At 36.2% G+C, this 16,187-nt stretch overlaps 2 protein-coding genes across 2 annotated transcripts; one reads left to right on the top strand and one right to left on the bottom strand.

The window, feature by feature from the left end:
- Positions 1–2,851: 2,851 nt before the first annotated feature.
- NLA (SPX (SYG1/Pho81/XPR1) domain-containing protein) lies at positions 2,852–7,269 on the top strand. The gene is made up of 6 exons (XM_088859452.1): positions 2,852–3,174; positions 5,497–5,741; positions 5,853–6,110; positions 6,649–6,786; positions 6,865–6,923; positions 7,057–7,269. Exons 1-6 carry the CDS (start codon positions 3,009–3,011, stop codon positions 7,160–7,162), a joined length of 972 nt encoding a protein of 323 aa, XP_088715578.1. The 5' UTR covers positions 2,852–3,008; the 3' UTR covers positions 7,163–7,269.
- Positions 7,270–10,169: 2,900 nt separating this feature from the next.
- Positions 10,170–13,727, bottom strand: LOC18430341 (histone-lysine N-methyltransferase CLF). The gene is made up of 2 exons (XM_006840499.3): positions 13,455–13,727; positions 10,170–13,349 (listed from the first exon to the last, which is right to left on the bottom strand). Exon 2 carries the CDS (start codon positions 13,305–13,307, stop codon positions 10,551–10,553), a length of 2,757 nt encoding a protein of 918 aa, XP_006840562.2. The 5' UTR covers positions 13,308–13,349; positions 13,455–13,727; the 3' UTR covers positions 10,170–10,550.
- Positions 13,728–16,187: the final 2,460 nt, after the last annotated feature.

The following is a 16,187-nucleotide window of genomic DNA, read 5'->3' on the forward strand; positions in this document are numbered from 1 at the left end:
AAAAAATGGACCGTCCAAATAATGTGTTGCAACATATATTATTTTTAAAACTTGAAATCTATTTTTTTTCCACGTCAATATATCTTGATATCAAGATGATCATTTAGATGTTTTTCCAACATCAAAAGATTATAGATATTCATCTTAATTCTACATTTTAAGATGTCATACCTTAAAAAAAACTTTTTCCTACATGAATATCTACCGTGTTAAACCTTCAAACCTAAAGCATGTCGATTAGCATTGCCGATGCCATTCAATTTAAAATATAGGATTGGGCATTACCACCCGTCTTTTTCTTTGTTCATGGGTGAAAAAGTAATAATAATAAATTGAAGCATCAAAAAGTTGTGAAATAGTAATAATAATAAATAAAAAGCATCAAAAAGTCCATTGCTTTTAAGATAAGTTCACGCGGCCAATGAGGAAAATTGGGTGAGCCACCCCAACTAAAAGAAAAAGAAACCAAGAGAGATCAAAAAGAAAAGGGAAATGGTTTGAAAGGGCTGCAGCCCTATCAAGATAAATAAAACCCACCTTATAATTCATCAAAATTATAATTCAAGTATTGAAAAACCTTTACAAGGGTCATCTCGGCCTGAAGATATTATTTGTGAAAACAAATTAAGATTTTGACATCTAAAAAATGTGTGGTGTAACAAATTACATAAACTGTCCAATTCACCTTAAAATTAAGCGTTCATATCCACAAGATCTGTATATTTTTTTACGATTAAATGTATTATAAGTGATGGCAATTGATTTTAGAATCATCATGGAGATTTTCGTTGTCGAAAGTGCTTTATAAATGGGGATTTAAAGTGCGGTTTTATTTTGTTTTCAAAAAGCTTAAGCCCTATGCAAACTTCATCCAAAAGGAAAAGATCATAAACGGTTAGAGAGAGAACGATAAAAAAGAAAAAATCATAAGAGAGAGAAAGATAAAAAAGAAAAATCGTAAGAGAGAGATAAAAAAGGAGAGATAAATCAAGAGACTGTTTGTCTGTCTTAGAAGTGAGAAAGCCATGAGAGCGAGAAAGAGAGAGGTAGAAAACTAGAGAGAGAAAGAGAGAGGTAGAAAACTAGAGAGAGAGAAAAAAAAAAAAAAAGAGAAAGAGAGAGGGAATTAAAGTTGTAATTTGTAAGGTAGTGTTTGACAAGAAGTGGTCTTCTTCTTTTCATTATAGGGAGACAATATTATTCTTGCTTTCTAAAATGTTCCAACTAGCCAAAGAAACCATCATCACATTAAAGAAACAAATTATTTTATTATTTCTTTTGCCAAAGTTCTAACCTCTTTCCTCTGTCTTTCACAAAATCTTTTCCATTCTGATTTATAAATAATCGAAAATTTAACTACATTAAAAAAAAAAACACCTAAGTGACCAAAATACCCCCGATAAAGATTATTTTTCTCCCACTCTATTGATATCAATAGATATTGGCTTAGTGCTTTAGGGGACCCCTGATGTCGATTATTTTTCTCCCAAACTCCATAGCAAAAGATATGGATTTAATGCTGGGGGCACTTTTATTGGTTTTGAAAGAGCAGATTTGTTAAAGAAAAGTATATAAAGATGTTATTTACTTTTAATACAGGTTAAATTTTAAATTAAGTGGTTTTGAGTGTGGCATTAGTTAGACTTAAAGTTCAAAATTGGATTTTTCAAATTTTGTGTGACACCAAGCCATCCAATTTAATATCTAGGGGCTACTAGCAATTGTGATCTCTTCCCTTTTTAAATATAATTCAGAAAAGATAAAGTTTCTATAAGACCCAAGCTTTATGAAAACAAAATAATGCATCACATCAAATCTTAGATTGTAAAGCACTTTAAGCAACAGAAATGTCCATGATGGTTTTAAAATCAATTTCCAACACCAATAATAAAATTTAAAACTAAAAAAATATACCGACAATGCGGATATATGAACATTTATTTTCAAGGCAAAATAAACGGTCTAGATAATTTGTTACAATGTGTACAATTTTTAGAGTTTGAAATCCAAATTTCTTTTATAAACCATGATATACAAGGTGAGATGATTGATGTAAAAGTTTCCAACACTTGAATTATAAGTTTCAATGAGTTATGAGGTGAGGTTTACTTATTTTGATAGGGCTGCAGCTATGATAAATCATTTTTTTCATAAAAATGTGAGAATTAAAATAAATAAATAAATAAATTAAAAAAAAAAACTATAGGTATTTAAATCATTTCGCGACCAAAAGGCAACCTACTTCGTATTCAAAATGCAAAGGGGGCATTATCGATATTTAGGCAAATGTCATGGCCGTCCGCTCATAATATATCTGCAATGCCGCTCCATTGTCGAATCAAATCTTTAAGAATTAATAGTTTTTCTTCTTTTTTTTTTTCATTACATTCCCTATTTGTAACTTCTATTTACTCATTTCTCGAACCCTGTTAAAAATTAAAATTTTTATATTCATTTTATTGATTTGACCCTGACAATTCTGATATATAAATTGCAACAGAGAACGTAGTTAGTTAAGCATTCTTCTCTGTAAATAAGATTCCTCTGCAAATCATCTGAATAGCCCAGAAATTTTCTTTGTAGTTTATTTTTTTTGTTTCTTGTGGGGAGAGATTCCCCTGCAAATCAAAGTAGAAAGCTTCTGACATTTTCATTTTATTATTTTTTGGTTTTTTTTTCTTTTGGGAGATAAATTCAGCAAGAATTCACAGGATTCACATAGAATTCTCTGCAATTCATAAAAGAAAACGCGGACTTCTTATTTTTCTTCAGTTTGTTTATTGGTTTTTATATTTTGGGGAGATAGAAATTATTGAAGCAATATCAGAAAACTAACATTTCCCTGCTGATCATAATAGAAATGATCCACTGCTGATCATAAAAGAAACCCTTCAACTCTTTTTTTAAAAAAAAAAATTATCAACAGTGATCATAATATTTATCAGTTTCAAGAACCACTTTTTTTTTCTTTTTTTGGTAGTTTTGTTTGGTTTTTTAATTTTGGGGAGATGAAGTTTTGCAAGAAATATCAAGAATACATGGAAGGGCAGGAGAAGCAGCTGCCTAGAGTGGGTTTTAAGAAATTGAAGAAGGTTTTGAAGAAATGCAGAAAAAAGGAAATGCTCAAAGATGGATTTGAACACTCAACCTCAGCTTGCCCTGATTCATGCTCAGGTAAATGCTCATGGCTTTGTACCTTGCATTGTAATTGCAATGTTTATTGATCACTCACTACAACACTGAGTTTTTTAATTCTTTGTATTTAGTACAGTATTTTTAATTATGAGAGAAAAATTGCAAGAATGATGACTGAAGTGAACGGTGCCGTTTCATTTCCTAATTTGTTCTATTTTTTGTATTTTGAAGATCCTCTGTTTACTTTGAATATGCGAGAAATGGCTCGAATGGGAATTGAAGTGTAATTCTGCCATGTTGCATATTTTTTCTGTTATTTATCTTTGGATAACTGGCAAGCACCCATGATTCTTTTACATTATTGTTTTTATTTTTCAGCTCTTTATTTTCTAAATTTTACTGTCTTTTTTCGGGTGCAAAAGTCAGGCTTTGCTTTTTTCTTGTTGAATCGCTTGTAATTATTAAGACACCCAAGGTGATGTAATATATTATAACGATTGTCTGTTACTTATTCTTGCTTAGGAGTTGATGTTTACTTGAGTTGGATTGAGATGAGTCTTTTGCATCATTCCAAAGCCTTGATCATATGATAAATCACGATATAACTCTTAAATTTGATTTGCAGTGTATATTATGGTTCTCAGTCTCAATCACTGGAATGATTACAAAATAAACCATGTTTTTCTTGATTCTATGGTATGTATTGTTGTCCTCAGTGTTAGTTAAAGAAAAACAGAAACGCCAAAACTTTGATTTCTTCAGTTTTGTAGTTCGGGTTTATTTTTGGAGAACTTCAAATACTTTAGATCATTCTGAATTTCTTCAAGGCATAGCGGTGAGGCTTCTTCCTTGTTGAAGCAATAACCTCTGGTTTATAAGATGACAACTCCCCTGTTCATATAACTCAGTTTTCTCTATTCTTTTTTCTATGTTTTAGACTTTTAGTTACCATGCGTATCTATTTTCTTTCAATTTCTTTTATTTTCAGCACTCTCTATTCTCTTTTCTGTATTTTAAATGACCATGCTTATTGGTTTTCTTTCATATTCTTTTATTTTCAGCTTATTGTATTTTTGGTGGTTAATTGAACACTTATGAAATTTTGTCATAACTTCATATTGTAGATTTTTTTGCAATTTTTCCCCTTGGGTTTCTTTAGTTTAAGATTGAGCTACCCATGACGCCTTCTTTTTGTTTTTTAATCTTCTATGAATGGTCAGAGTTGTATTCACTATTTCTTTTGATTTTGAATATCTATTGCATCTATTGAGACCCCTACAACATTTTGTAATAAAGTAGTACTATTTTCTTTACTTTCCTTATAGTGACTGCTTCATTTCAATCTCATGAATTGTGGATTGTTTATGTTTATTCTCAAAAGTAATATATTGCTGTCATTTTCTGTAGCTTAAAAAATACTGTTCATCATTTATTGTTCCTCCCACATTTATCTGTCATTCTTTATTAGTGTTTTGTTTTTACCGACCACTTCAATCATCAATAAAATGCCAACACCGCACAACCCAAAAGCAAACCAAACCACCCCCCCTGAAGAACTCAGACCCCTTTAAAAGCCACTCTTTGAGTTGAGTTAATCAAACAATGGAAGAACATTATTATGAATAGAGATTCCCATTATATCTGGATATGTAATGATATTGTTTTCCAGAATAGAGAGTCTAAGATCACTAAGAATACTTAACATTATTTGGAAATTCTAGCTGGTTTATTTGAAGATATTAATTTAAGATTTTCCTCATTTGAGCTTAATTACAAAGGGTTATAACTTCAAAATTGATTTGCATATGTCTCATGTACAGTAGCACCTGATAAATATGAAAGAAGTGGAAAAGAAGAAGGGGGGCAGGGGTGGGGGGGTGTGCAGAAGATTCCACCCCGCCCCCATTTATTTTCTGCAACATTGAAGAGCACTCAGCAAGTACTGTAGTGAATCACCCAAGTACTGTAAACCTGTGCATCAGCCTGAGTTGCCCCTAAATTCTATAGTACTCGGGCGAGTCTCTATAATATTATCCTGAGTACTGTAACTATGCAATCCCCCCCGATGTTGGTGAGGATAATTGCCTCCAAGTCTACTCATCCGAGTCCTCAAACACGGTCTCAATGAAGTCTGATTTGGAATTCTTATATTTCATTGATTTGGAATTCTTGATTAGAATGGGTTATACTTGCTTCGGGCAAGATCGCCTGCTATAGTTGTCATGTTCCTTGCAGTTTCTGATTTTCTGTCCATTTATCTGTATAATCAAGGAATCTAGGATCCATTGCAGTTTGAGAATGCCTTATCTTGAAGACTCTTTTTCTCTCTCCATCCTAAAATTTAAAATTTTGACCTTGCAGTGTGTGATGCCACTTTCTTCCCTTCTCTCATCGAGGAGATGTCTGCAATAGTCTGCTGCTTCAATGCCCGTGCCAAAAAGTTACTTGAGTTGCACTTAACTTCAGGTGTCCAGAAGTATATCATATGGTTTAGGAGCAAGCTCCAAGGTAATCATGTGGCTCTGGTTCAAGAAGGAAAAGAGTTGGTTACCTATGCCACCATCAATGCAGTTGCCATTAGAAAAATCCTCAAAAAATATGATAAGGTGAGCTTTAGTTTGAGAGAGAGAGAGAGAGAGAGGGAGAGAGCAAGATCTACTGATATATTGTCATCTGTTGTGACTTTTGCCTTGATCCTTAGCTATCACATTTGGCAGATTCATTATTCAAAGCAAGGGCAGGCCTTTCAATCACAAGCGCAAGCAATGCATATAGCCATTCTTCAGTCTCCCTGGCTTAATGAGCTTATTGCTTTCCACATTAATTTGGGGGACACCTACAATAGAGAGACTGGTATTCCGAGAAGTGTGTTTGACAATTGCTTGCTCCAAGTTGATGGGGATAAACCATCTCTGTCATGCGTGCTTTTTTATTCAATCAAGATTGAAATCGATCTAACTTGTTCTATATGCTTGGTAAGCCTGCCTACTTATGGTTCAGGTCCTTATCAACTTCGATTACCATCATTTTGCTTTTGTCAAGTTTTATTGATGCTATTTCTAATTGCCTTATAAAATTGAGGATTTCATGAATTTGCAGGATTGTTTGAGAATTGAGTTCCTTAATTTTTGAATTTTGGTCTACTTGGTAAATGTGATCTAACGGCAGTGAGTGCAATTGTGAAATTCAGAAACTCTTTCGACAGATAAATGCATTTAATGATACATAAATGTAAGTTTGTTTTTGTGTGTGTGTGAGAGAGAGAGCATGACAACTATAATCTCATTATACAGAAGAGAGATAATGGATTACTTACCCAAAAAAAACAGAGAGATTATGGATCTTCTTCTTTTTTTTGTGCGTGTGTGTTTTGAACTCTCAATTGCTTGATATGTGGTAACTCTTACTAGCCAAATTGCTATGAACTTGATATATTTCACAATTCACATTATACAAAGGAGACTTAATCTCTATAGCAAATGTTGAAGGGGTATATTTTCTTTGTAATTGCAGGAGACTGTTTTTGACCCTGTGTCCCTTAAATGTGGCCACATCTTCTGTTACATGTGTGCCTGTTCAGCCGCATCAGTGAACGTCGTTGATGGCCTAAAGACTGCCAGGAAGAAATCAAGGTGCCCTCTCTGTAGGCAGGTATGATTTCTCTCTCTCTCTCTCTCTCTCTCTCTCTCTCTCTCATGTGTTACTGTCCCTTACTATTTTCTTGTCCAGGAAGGAGTCTACCAGGGAGCTGTTCATCTAGAGGAGCTGAACATGTTATTGCATCGAAGGTATGCTTAAGCCACGCACAGGGCCCCTCTCTCTCTCTCTCTCTCTTATATAAATTGTATAAATTCTAAATAGTTTGCAGCAAAAAATAGCAAAAGCACTGAGAGTTGTGTGTTTGTTCATCTCTTGCTACAGATTCCAAGAATATTGGGAGGAGAGGCTTCAGAGAGAGAGAGGGGAACGTCTTCAGAAGGCAAAGGAGCACTGGGAAACTCAATGTCGAGCTTTCATGGGTATTTGAAATAAGCTTTTCTATAGCTTCTGTTATGTAATAGTTTCCGATTTCATTGTAGCATATGTGTGCTTGGAGTTTTGTAAAAAGAATAAAAAATTTATGATTTATTGTTCTACTCTGATCCTTCTTTTCCCCTTTTGCATTCATGAATCTCTCTCTCTCTCTCTCTCTCTCTCTCTCTCTCTCTCTCTCTCTCTCTCTCTCTCTCTCTCTCTCTCTCTCTCTCTCTCTCTCTCTCTCTCTCTCTCTCTCTCTCTCTCTCTCTGTGGATGACCTTTACTTTGGTTTGTTACCTTGTTTCAGTGTAATTTTCTAACTATGAATTGCTCAGGGGAAATTTAACTCAATCTTATGTTAGAAATATTGGATTTCAATTTACAATGGTATCAGAAGAATTGGTAGTTAATCTAATATGTGAGTGGGAAAGGACTATGATTTGCTAAGTGATGAATAAGAGAGAGCTTGGTCCTTTCTTGGATCTTTTTTGTGGTTTCTGCATGTTGAAGGGGTACTAGAAAGAATGTGTTTTCGGCGATGTTTTAAAAAATAGATAGGTGGGGCGGATCGTCCACTCCCAATCTCATTTGGATCATTTTCAGTTCATCTGGATTGGTGATCTAAAAAAAATTTAAAAATAAATAAAATTAAATTAAAGTTAAAATTGAATAGAGTTTGTGGGGGTAGAGATTAGGAGCAACCAAGTAAAACATTAGATAAGTTTTAAAAAAGAAAACGAAAAAAATGAAAAGAGGGATTTTAGGGGGGAATCAGGTTGGGACCCATACTACCCCAAAATTGATTGTGTCTCGAGCAATTTTGCATTCAAATCGACAACTCCCATCGAAAAATAGACGGGTTTTAAAACAGTAGGAAATTCTGCAAAGAATAACATTTCTCAACGGCTTGTTGCTAGCATTTCTCAACAGGCTGCAAAGAATAAGGGTTTGGGACCTACATGACACATACATGATACAAAAAGTGCTGCATATATGGTGGTTCTGTGGGACTAAGTTGTACACGTGGTCCCACCGGTTAAAGCACCTATAAATTTTATTCGCAAACCTTGCTCTAACACCATTTGTTGAGTTACAAAGCCGAAATTAACGCACACAAGAAGCACCCACACACTATCGGAAACACATAAGCACAATTACGCACACAACAAAAACACTAATTGATGAGACAGACCTATTCTCATACCAATCTCAATATTTTAGGTAGTCCCTCAATACTACTACATTTAAGTCCTGCGTGAGTTTAATCCCAACATAACAATTAACTCTACATCTAATCCTTAGGACTCTTAACACATATGTGATTAACCTAAACCACGTTAACCTACTCCCATCCTATTAGGACTTGCAATCCTCTTCTTCAATTAGTCAATAATCAGGTTCTGACCTCTAGCATTTAGCCACAATATCATTTTCGTTCAAAAGGGGACTGTTAGAGCATTGGGTCCATATATATGAAGCCTTTAGCAGACATTTTACCAAGACTCATGATTAATAAATTGTGGTTATCTACTCCATAGTTAGCTTAGCTCTAACGCTTCTTTCCTTAGATCATTGGATCCATTTGCCACTCTCTACCACCACTTAATCAACAATGCCATATTAGCCAATTTGATAGTTCCTCGTTGGATCCACTATATAGAAATTTTTAATCATCAATTCGATTGTGTTGCTCGCATTGATAGGAACTTTAAATAATAGTGATAAATAGTACATGTATAACTTGGAAAGAGTAGCTTTGATAAGGGATATTCGTCCCCTAGACGATAAAAACCTTGATTTTTCAAGTGTCTAATTTCCATTGTATCATCTTTAATTCTGGACTTCATAACACTTCAAGATTAGCCATAGAAGTTTAACTTCTAAGGACTCCACCCCACAAAAAATTATGGCATCATTTGTACATTGAAGATAAGAGACCATGAGTGGGACAAGTAGCATATCATGAAGCCCTTTCAAAGAACTTCTTCAATCACCACATTCAACATCACACTGAAAGATTCTGACACTAGGGTAAAAAGGAAGGGGAAATCCTTTTCCTTCATCCCCCTCCTCCCTATTTCCCGAGTCTATCCGCCGAAGAAAACCACCACTACCCACTCGATCACCCTTCCAAGCTCAACCCGAATCCTCGAAAAAGACTATAAAAGGTTTCACCTTCCCTGCCTCTAGCTCGAGTTCTTTTGAATCTCCTGTCTACCCTTTCCCTTATCTTGTTCTCCTTCCTCCCCCTCCTTCCCATTTCCCAGTTTTTTCAAGTCAAAAGTCTCTCTGTTACCTTGGTGGGACAACTTTTTCAACATCCCATAATGCAAGGCCTCTCTAAGGCAATTGAGGAGAAAAGCAAGGGGAGGTTTTCCAGCATAAGTTCCCTTATATGGTAGCTCTTGGGGCCTAGCAGTCGATGTTATATGTTTTGGCTGACAAACAAGACATATCAGTTTCCAAGTAACGCTGATCTTAGGCTAGAAGTCCTCTCTCTCTCTGTCTGTCTCTCTCTCTCTCTCAATGGGTTGCCTCTTTGCAGTATAATTCGCTATAGGAGTAATTTCATTGTTAAAAGAAAAAGAAGGTTCTGAGTTTTGAAAACTTAGATACGATGCTTACACAGATACCACTCCACTAACACTTTCAAAAAGCTACTAACACCTTCAAAAAACTAACTCCTAACCTATTTGAGAAAACGGGTAGGAGCCTGTCTTCCCCATGGAATTACCCAAAAAAAAAAAAAACTCCATTAAATGGACAGTTCACTGTTATGGTGGAATTCATTTTCACCATTTTTATGGTGTGATACTAAAAGAAAATAGATTGATTGTTGAATAAGTGTTGGTTCAAACCAAGTTCTAGAAAAACAAATCGGTGACCCAAATCACCCATCCATAAAACTTGTCCAGTTTGGTGGATCAGTGGTCTAGTTCGGCTATCCGAATGATGGAACCGGCCAATAAAAAATTAGAGAAAAAAAACATTTATTTTTTTTGAGGACCTGACCAAAATGAGAAAATCACCACTACCTCTCATAGAGTGGCATGGCTATTAAATGAATGAATGAGAAAATGAATGTAACTCAGCAAGAACAATGGTTATAATTTCTACATCTTGAAACCTAGGCAAGCTTCTTAGCTTGCCTGTGAGTACTAGGTGGTTCATCCTTTCTTGAACTAGAAGCTTCAGGCTCTCTCACCCATGCAGGAGCACAGTCCGGCTCATAACGGTAATAAAAAATTAGAGAATAAAAACAATTTCTTTTTGAGGACCTGACCAAAATGAGAAAATCACCACTACCTCTCGTAGAGTGGCATGGCTATTAAATGAATAAATGAGAAAATGAATGTAACTCATCAAGAACAATGGTTATAATTTCTACATCTTGAAACCTAGGCAAGCTTCTTAGCTCGCCTGTGAGTACTAGGCGGTTCATCCTTTCTTGAACTAGAAGCTTCAGGCCCTCTCGCCCATGCAGGAGCACAGTCCGGCTCATAACGGTAATCATAGAAAAGCTCCTCACCAGCACATATCCGTTCCTTGGCAAATATACCTACTCTGTGATCACCAGCTACCATGATAACCTTGGCATAGCAATTTGGATCTGGGGAGTGGTTTGCAAATTTTAATTTGTCACCTTTCCTGTAAGCATCAAGGACAAACTGATCATTCAAGTTGAAAAGGAAGGATGAGTTCTCACGGTCATAGATCTTTCCACGCTTATCAGCTTCACGGTGTGAAATCAACTCTCCAGTGTACTCTCCGATATATTCGTGCTTGTTCACACTATTCTTCAGGAAAGCACCCCAGCCAGAAACATCTGATCTTCCAAGTAACACCCTCTGTTGCTGTTTGAGGAGGAGCTTCATATTTCTACACTCGTAGTTATCACCTCGTTGACTGGGGCCGCCCATTGTCCCATCCCCACAGCCAGCCCAGCAATTTCTACAAACATCAGGATCACATTCTCTGTCAGCAGCAAAGCAAGGGCATTGCCGACTTCGGCATTGACTCTTAGAACAATGGCATCCCCTAAAACGATTCTTGCAAGTTTTAGGACACCCACAATACTTTTCGCAGCATGTTCCATGTTGTAGGCAGCTGCACTGTTTTCCACAAGAAGATTGACAACTACAAGGGGTGAATTGGCGACATGGCTGGTCCTTCCGATCAGTGATTCTTTTCCTAATTGCTGAATGACCCGCAGATTTCCAAGTATACTTCAACCGACGTGCCCTACCCCTTCTCCGCAAAAATCTTGATCGTCTCCGTAGTTTGGTCCCCAGGATATCATCACAATCAGCCATTCCGCATGCATCATTGTGACAATTTGCACCCTCTCCTGCTCCGAGGTAGGGTTTCATTTCGTTAAAATTCATGTATTGGGCAATTTCAGCACATGTCTTCATGCCATTGAGCACATTTCTAGCAATGAGACAGCTATTCCGACCAAAGATCTCAACACCTGTGGCAAACAAAGACTTCTCAATGGTCTTCCAAGCATTGTCCTTGCTTACTTCACATTGAAGGACATTTGCATTAGCACAACTGTCATCTCTGGACATCTCTAGTCCGCAATGCATATTTGATTTCTTATCCATTGAGTCCTTTACTTCATCATCAACATTCTCGTCCACCAAATTGTCATCACCAAGGACTGGGGAAGATTGCTTTCGAGATTTTCTGGATTTTCCAGACTTCGAAAATAATCTTTGAGTGGACGATGTTGCGTCTGAAATTTCCGTCCGAGCGTTAGATCGGAGTTTCATATCCCTCGGCCAAAGAGAGCCACTTACACCAGTGTTTGAGTCCGACACCACCATTTTCTTTTGTTTCTTACGGATGCTAACGAGAACTCGCTCAGCAGCCCTCCCTCCATATTTTCCAACCTGGTTAGCTTTTAGAGGAGATGCAGAAGAGCATGCTTCCGAGCCACTGCTTGCTAAGAAATGCTTTGCAGTGGAAGAAGCAATATCAGTCTGCCGTGACTTTAACCTCCTAGCAGTACTAGAACCACCAGATTTTTTTGGGAAGGACATCTGACCATCAGCATCAAAGAATGAAGGGACCACAGATGCACTGGCAGTACCATTAGTTCCAGGTTTTAATGCCAGGCGATAGCAATGTGTGCAACAAGGTTCATCATCATTGGTGTTGCTCCAAGGTGGATGCTTCTCAGCCGGAAGAACTAGGTCCTGAGAACATCCATGCAATCTGCAATCAAAAACCAGACAACGGCGACAAAATAGGTTATCAAAAGAGTCAAGAGCAGCATCCAGATCTTTTCCAGCAAGGGCGTGCTCACGTTTCGCATTGAGTTCCTCACTGGTGCATTGTTTACTTTTGTCTTGATTTAATAGTAATTCATATCTTGCCTTTATTTCACAAGCACTTGTCTGAAACTGCTGAGCAAGGATATCCAGCACAGTATCGGATAATCCAACTTCTTCAATGGTTTTTTGCAGAATATAATCTTCACAATCACCGAACTCTTTCTTGTCATCTTCATCATCTACAGGGTCTTCTTCACTGTCGCTACAAATAAGAGCCTCACCGCCACTTCGATCATAGTAAATCCGCCTCCGCCCCAAAACAGATTGGTCTTCAGTCATTCTTTGATTTCTGTCCAAAAACAGCCATGCTGTGTTAGGTGGAATTCTCTGTTCTTCAGGCAACTTAATCGGACGAACGACATTTTTTCCACTGGAATTGCTACCAAAAACAATAGCTGGAGAGGCATTTGGACACTCTTCAGTACAAAGACTCTGTTCCCTCTCCCCAGCAGATAAATCTAAGCCACTTATCATACACGTTGCATCTTCTAGTCTCTTGATCAAGAAATCCGTATTTGCCATAGGCAATTTTCTAGATTTTGACAAGTTGTGAATGTGATCAGTGAAACCTTTCAGCTTCTGCTTATTTTCGTCAATTTTTCGCTTTACCTGCATAATTCTATCAGCTGCAACTTTGTTTTCCAAGGACTCAATTACAATTAAAGTGTTACCAGCGATTTGACTGGCTTCCTCAGGGCCATAATTCATTTCAATGTCCTTGGCAACGCGGACTCGCGAGGAAGACCTGGATCCAGAATTGGAGCTGCTGATTTGGGACGTCATTTTGGAAAGAGAGGCGGAAAGCCAGCAAACCATGCACCATCAACCCGACATGGTGCCCCCTTTCTCTGCAAAACCCTAGAAACACAAAGGGGAGGAAGGAATGAACCACTGTAAAAATGTGGCGAAAGAAATGGTGGGAAACCTAAGGTTTTGAAATGAAATTTTCCGGGCCCCTCTCACCTTACAATCTTCTTCTTACAACGCCACCGTAAGTGGTGTGGTGGATGGGTGGGGCAAGGATTCGTTAGTCATCTGCTCTGAGCTCCCTGCTATTATAAAGTTTATATGGAGCCTGGCTCTAAACAATCAAATTAGAGCCCACCTCAAAAATTTCACTAGACGAAGTTGTTTTTTATACCTAAATATCCTCAAGATCAGATGCATGGACATGAAAAAAAAAAATAGATTTCAAGTTTTGGAAATAGTGCATCTTGTAACGTATTTTTTTTACTTATTTTCAAGTTTTCGTAGATCTGTTCGATCTGCATTATTTTTTCAGTTTTAAATTTTATAATTAAATATAAAATTATATTTTTAGGCTATCACAAAAAATTTCAATGTTGAAATTATATTTCTCGATGCTATTTGAATGTGCGTTTTGCTTTAATTGTTTGGAGCCTCGGCTCTATGCAAACTGCCCCCTTTCTTATTTATTCTAAAACAATGGACGTCAAAAAAGGAAAAAGTTTATATAAGGTTACAATCTTAAAGTAGAATATTTTTTAATTCTTACGCATTTTTTGACCGTTTAAAAAAACTACACATCGAGCAAATCTAAAAATAATGGAAACTAACGGTCAAAAAAACATTAGATTCTACACATCGACTTCGATATCTATGGAAACTAACGGTCAAAAAAGTATTTAGACGTTAGTTTCGATTATTTTTAGATGGAACACCTACTTGCATCTATCTTTACATTTTTCTAGATCTATACATCGAGCAGATCTATAACCGTTTGAAAATCTTGAAAGTAGACAGTTGAAATAACTTGTTACAAGATATATTATTTTTAAAGCTTGAAATTCTTTTTTTTTATATCCATAGATATCGAAATTGAGATGATCAATTGGAAGGTTTTACAATTTCGAAATACCTTTTCTACTATGCACCTTATTTCTACAATATAAGGTTGCAACCTTATACAAACTTTTCCATTGTAAAATGAGGTTTTGTATTGATGTGGCTTTACAAAATTTGGTAAACCCACCTTCAAATTCTTGTCAAAAAGATCGATGATCCTATCTCCACTTTCTACCCTTCATTGTGCATTTTGGAGTTCCAAAATTAGTGCAGCTGTGATGAATTTTTGTTTACTTGAAATGGATGGTCCATAAAAAATAAAAAAAAATACCCCAAGGTAAACAATTTTAGGTTTTGAGGCAATTTTTTCTCTTATATCCATGATTGTCGAAGTCGATATGATCAGTTTGTAAATTATTCAATATTGGAAGTGCATTCCCCGACCACATTTGACCTTTGATTATATAAAGTCATGGTACCCAAAATACTTTTCCCTTTCCGCATATTGAAATAATTGGAAATAAAATGTTGGACAAGCATCTCAAAGACATAAATTTAGTAGGAATAATTTGCAATCACGACAGCCCCATCGTATCTACACAGATTAGGTCCTCTCAACTTTACTAAGTTATTATAATTATGTAAAAGGAAGTGGCAGCTGAAAATCTCTCCAATTACAAATAAAAAGGAAAAAAAGGCCCGGGGATGAAGTGTAAGGTTTCACATTGTTTTTCCTTTTCTTTTTTTCTGACCTCCATAAAATGATTTAAGTAGAGGAGAACATAGCATTAATTATAAAACTACTGCCAAACTTCTTCTTAAAGTTAATGATTGTTTCTTAACTTTGAAATATCTATGATGATCTCATTTCCTCTTAAACATTTGACCTCGAAAATAAATCGGACTTCTTGTTAGGCAAAGCGAAATTCAAATCATATATTGCGACAACATTATATGCTCCAGCGGGACCATGTACTCCATTATTACCTCGGCTAAAAACATTGTCTTCATTCACCACCCCCTTGATTAAATAAATGACCCTGATTCTATGCGGCCAAGCCCGCATATGTAGTAATATGGGCCTAGTAATAAGCTTTTTTTTTAGATGGATTTTTTGACGTAATTTTTAAAGACATGTAATCTCTAATATGGGGATCATGAATATGGAAAAATAAGTAATTTTTAAAAATTATAAATAATAATTCTAATAAGAACACATTTGGACGTTAGTCTCTGTTGTTTTTAGATGGAACACCTACTTGCATCCATCCTTAAGATGGATGCTTTACAATTTTTTGACCATATGTGTAGTCATGCGGTCCAACCCGCATGAAACGATTTTCCGTAAATAAAACCCCATTTTTTGATGGATGAAGTTTCTATAGCGCATAGGCTTTATGAAAACACAATAAAGGTTCACCTCAAATCCTCATCTACAAAGTACTTTCGGAAATCTTCATGATGACTCTAGAATTAATTTTCAAGACCGACAATAAAATTATTATTTTTTTGACAGTGTTCCATAACTTTATTGATTAAAATAAAATTACAGTGCTATGAAAAAAATAAAATCAGAAAAGAACATCAGAAGTAACCAAATTCTGCAAACCTCCTCCTTTCTTGGCCATAACATCTGCAATATCATTCCCTTCTTTGTAAACATGTCAAAAAGACATATTCATACCACGACGCAATTCCATCCATTCTAATCTCAATTTCCAAGGTGGCCTCGAAACATAATTACACCAATTTACTATGTTCAAAGAATCACATTCCACCACGCATCCTACCTGAAGTCTCCTTTTTTTTTCCCACATTAGGTAGCCCATCAAATGACAAACTCTCTATAATATTAGCATGGCTCATGGGTAACGGGCAAGCTATATCCAA

The sequence above is a fragment of the Amborella trichopoda genome, chromosome 2 (genome assembly GCF_054954075.1).
Source record: "Amborella trichopoda isolate Santa Cruz 75 chromosome 2, AtrichopodaSantaCruz75HAP2 v2.0, whole genome shotgun sequence".
Classification (NCBI taxonomy): domain Eukaryota; kingdom Viridiplantae; phylum Streptophyta; class Magnoliopsida; order Amborellales; family Amborellaceae; genus Amborella; species Amborella trichopoda.

Excerpts from the sequence above, each read along its gene's own strand:
- NLA (XM_088859452.1), top strand. The coding sequence starts at position 3,009 with ATGAAGTTTTGCAAGAAATATCAAGAATACATGGAAGGGCAGGAGAAG. Across the intron at positions 3,175-5,496 it reads TTGCCCTGATTCATGCTCAG|TGTGTGATGCCACTTTCTTC; the intron begins GTAAATGCTCAT and ends TTGACCTTGCAG. Across the intron at positions 5,742-5,852 it reads TCCTCAAAAAATATGATAAG|ATTCATTATTCAAAGCAAGG; the intron begins GTGAGCTTTAGT and ends CACATTTGGCAG.
- LOC18430341 (XM_006840499.3), bottom strand. The coding sequence starts at position 13,307 with ATGGTTTGCTGGCTTTCCGCCTCTCTTTCCAAAATGACGTCCCAAATC.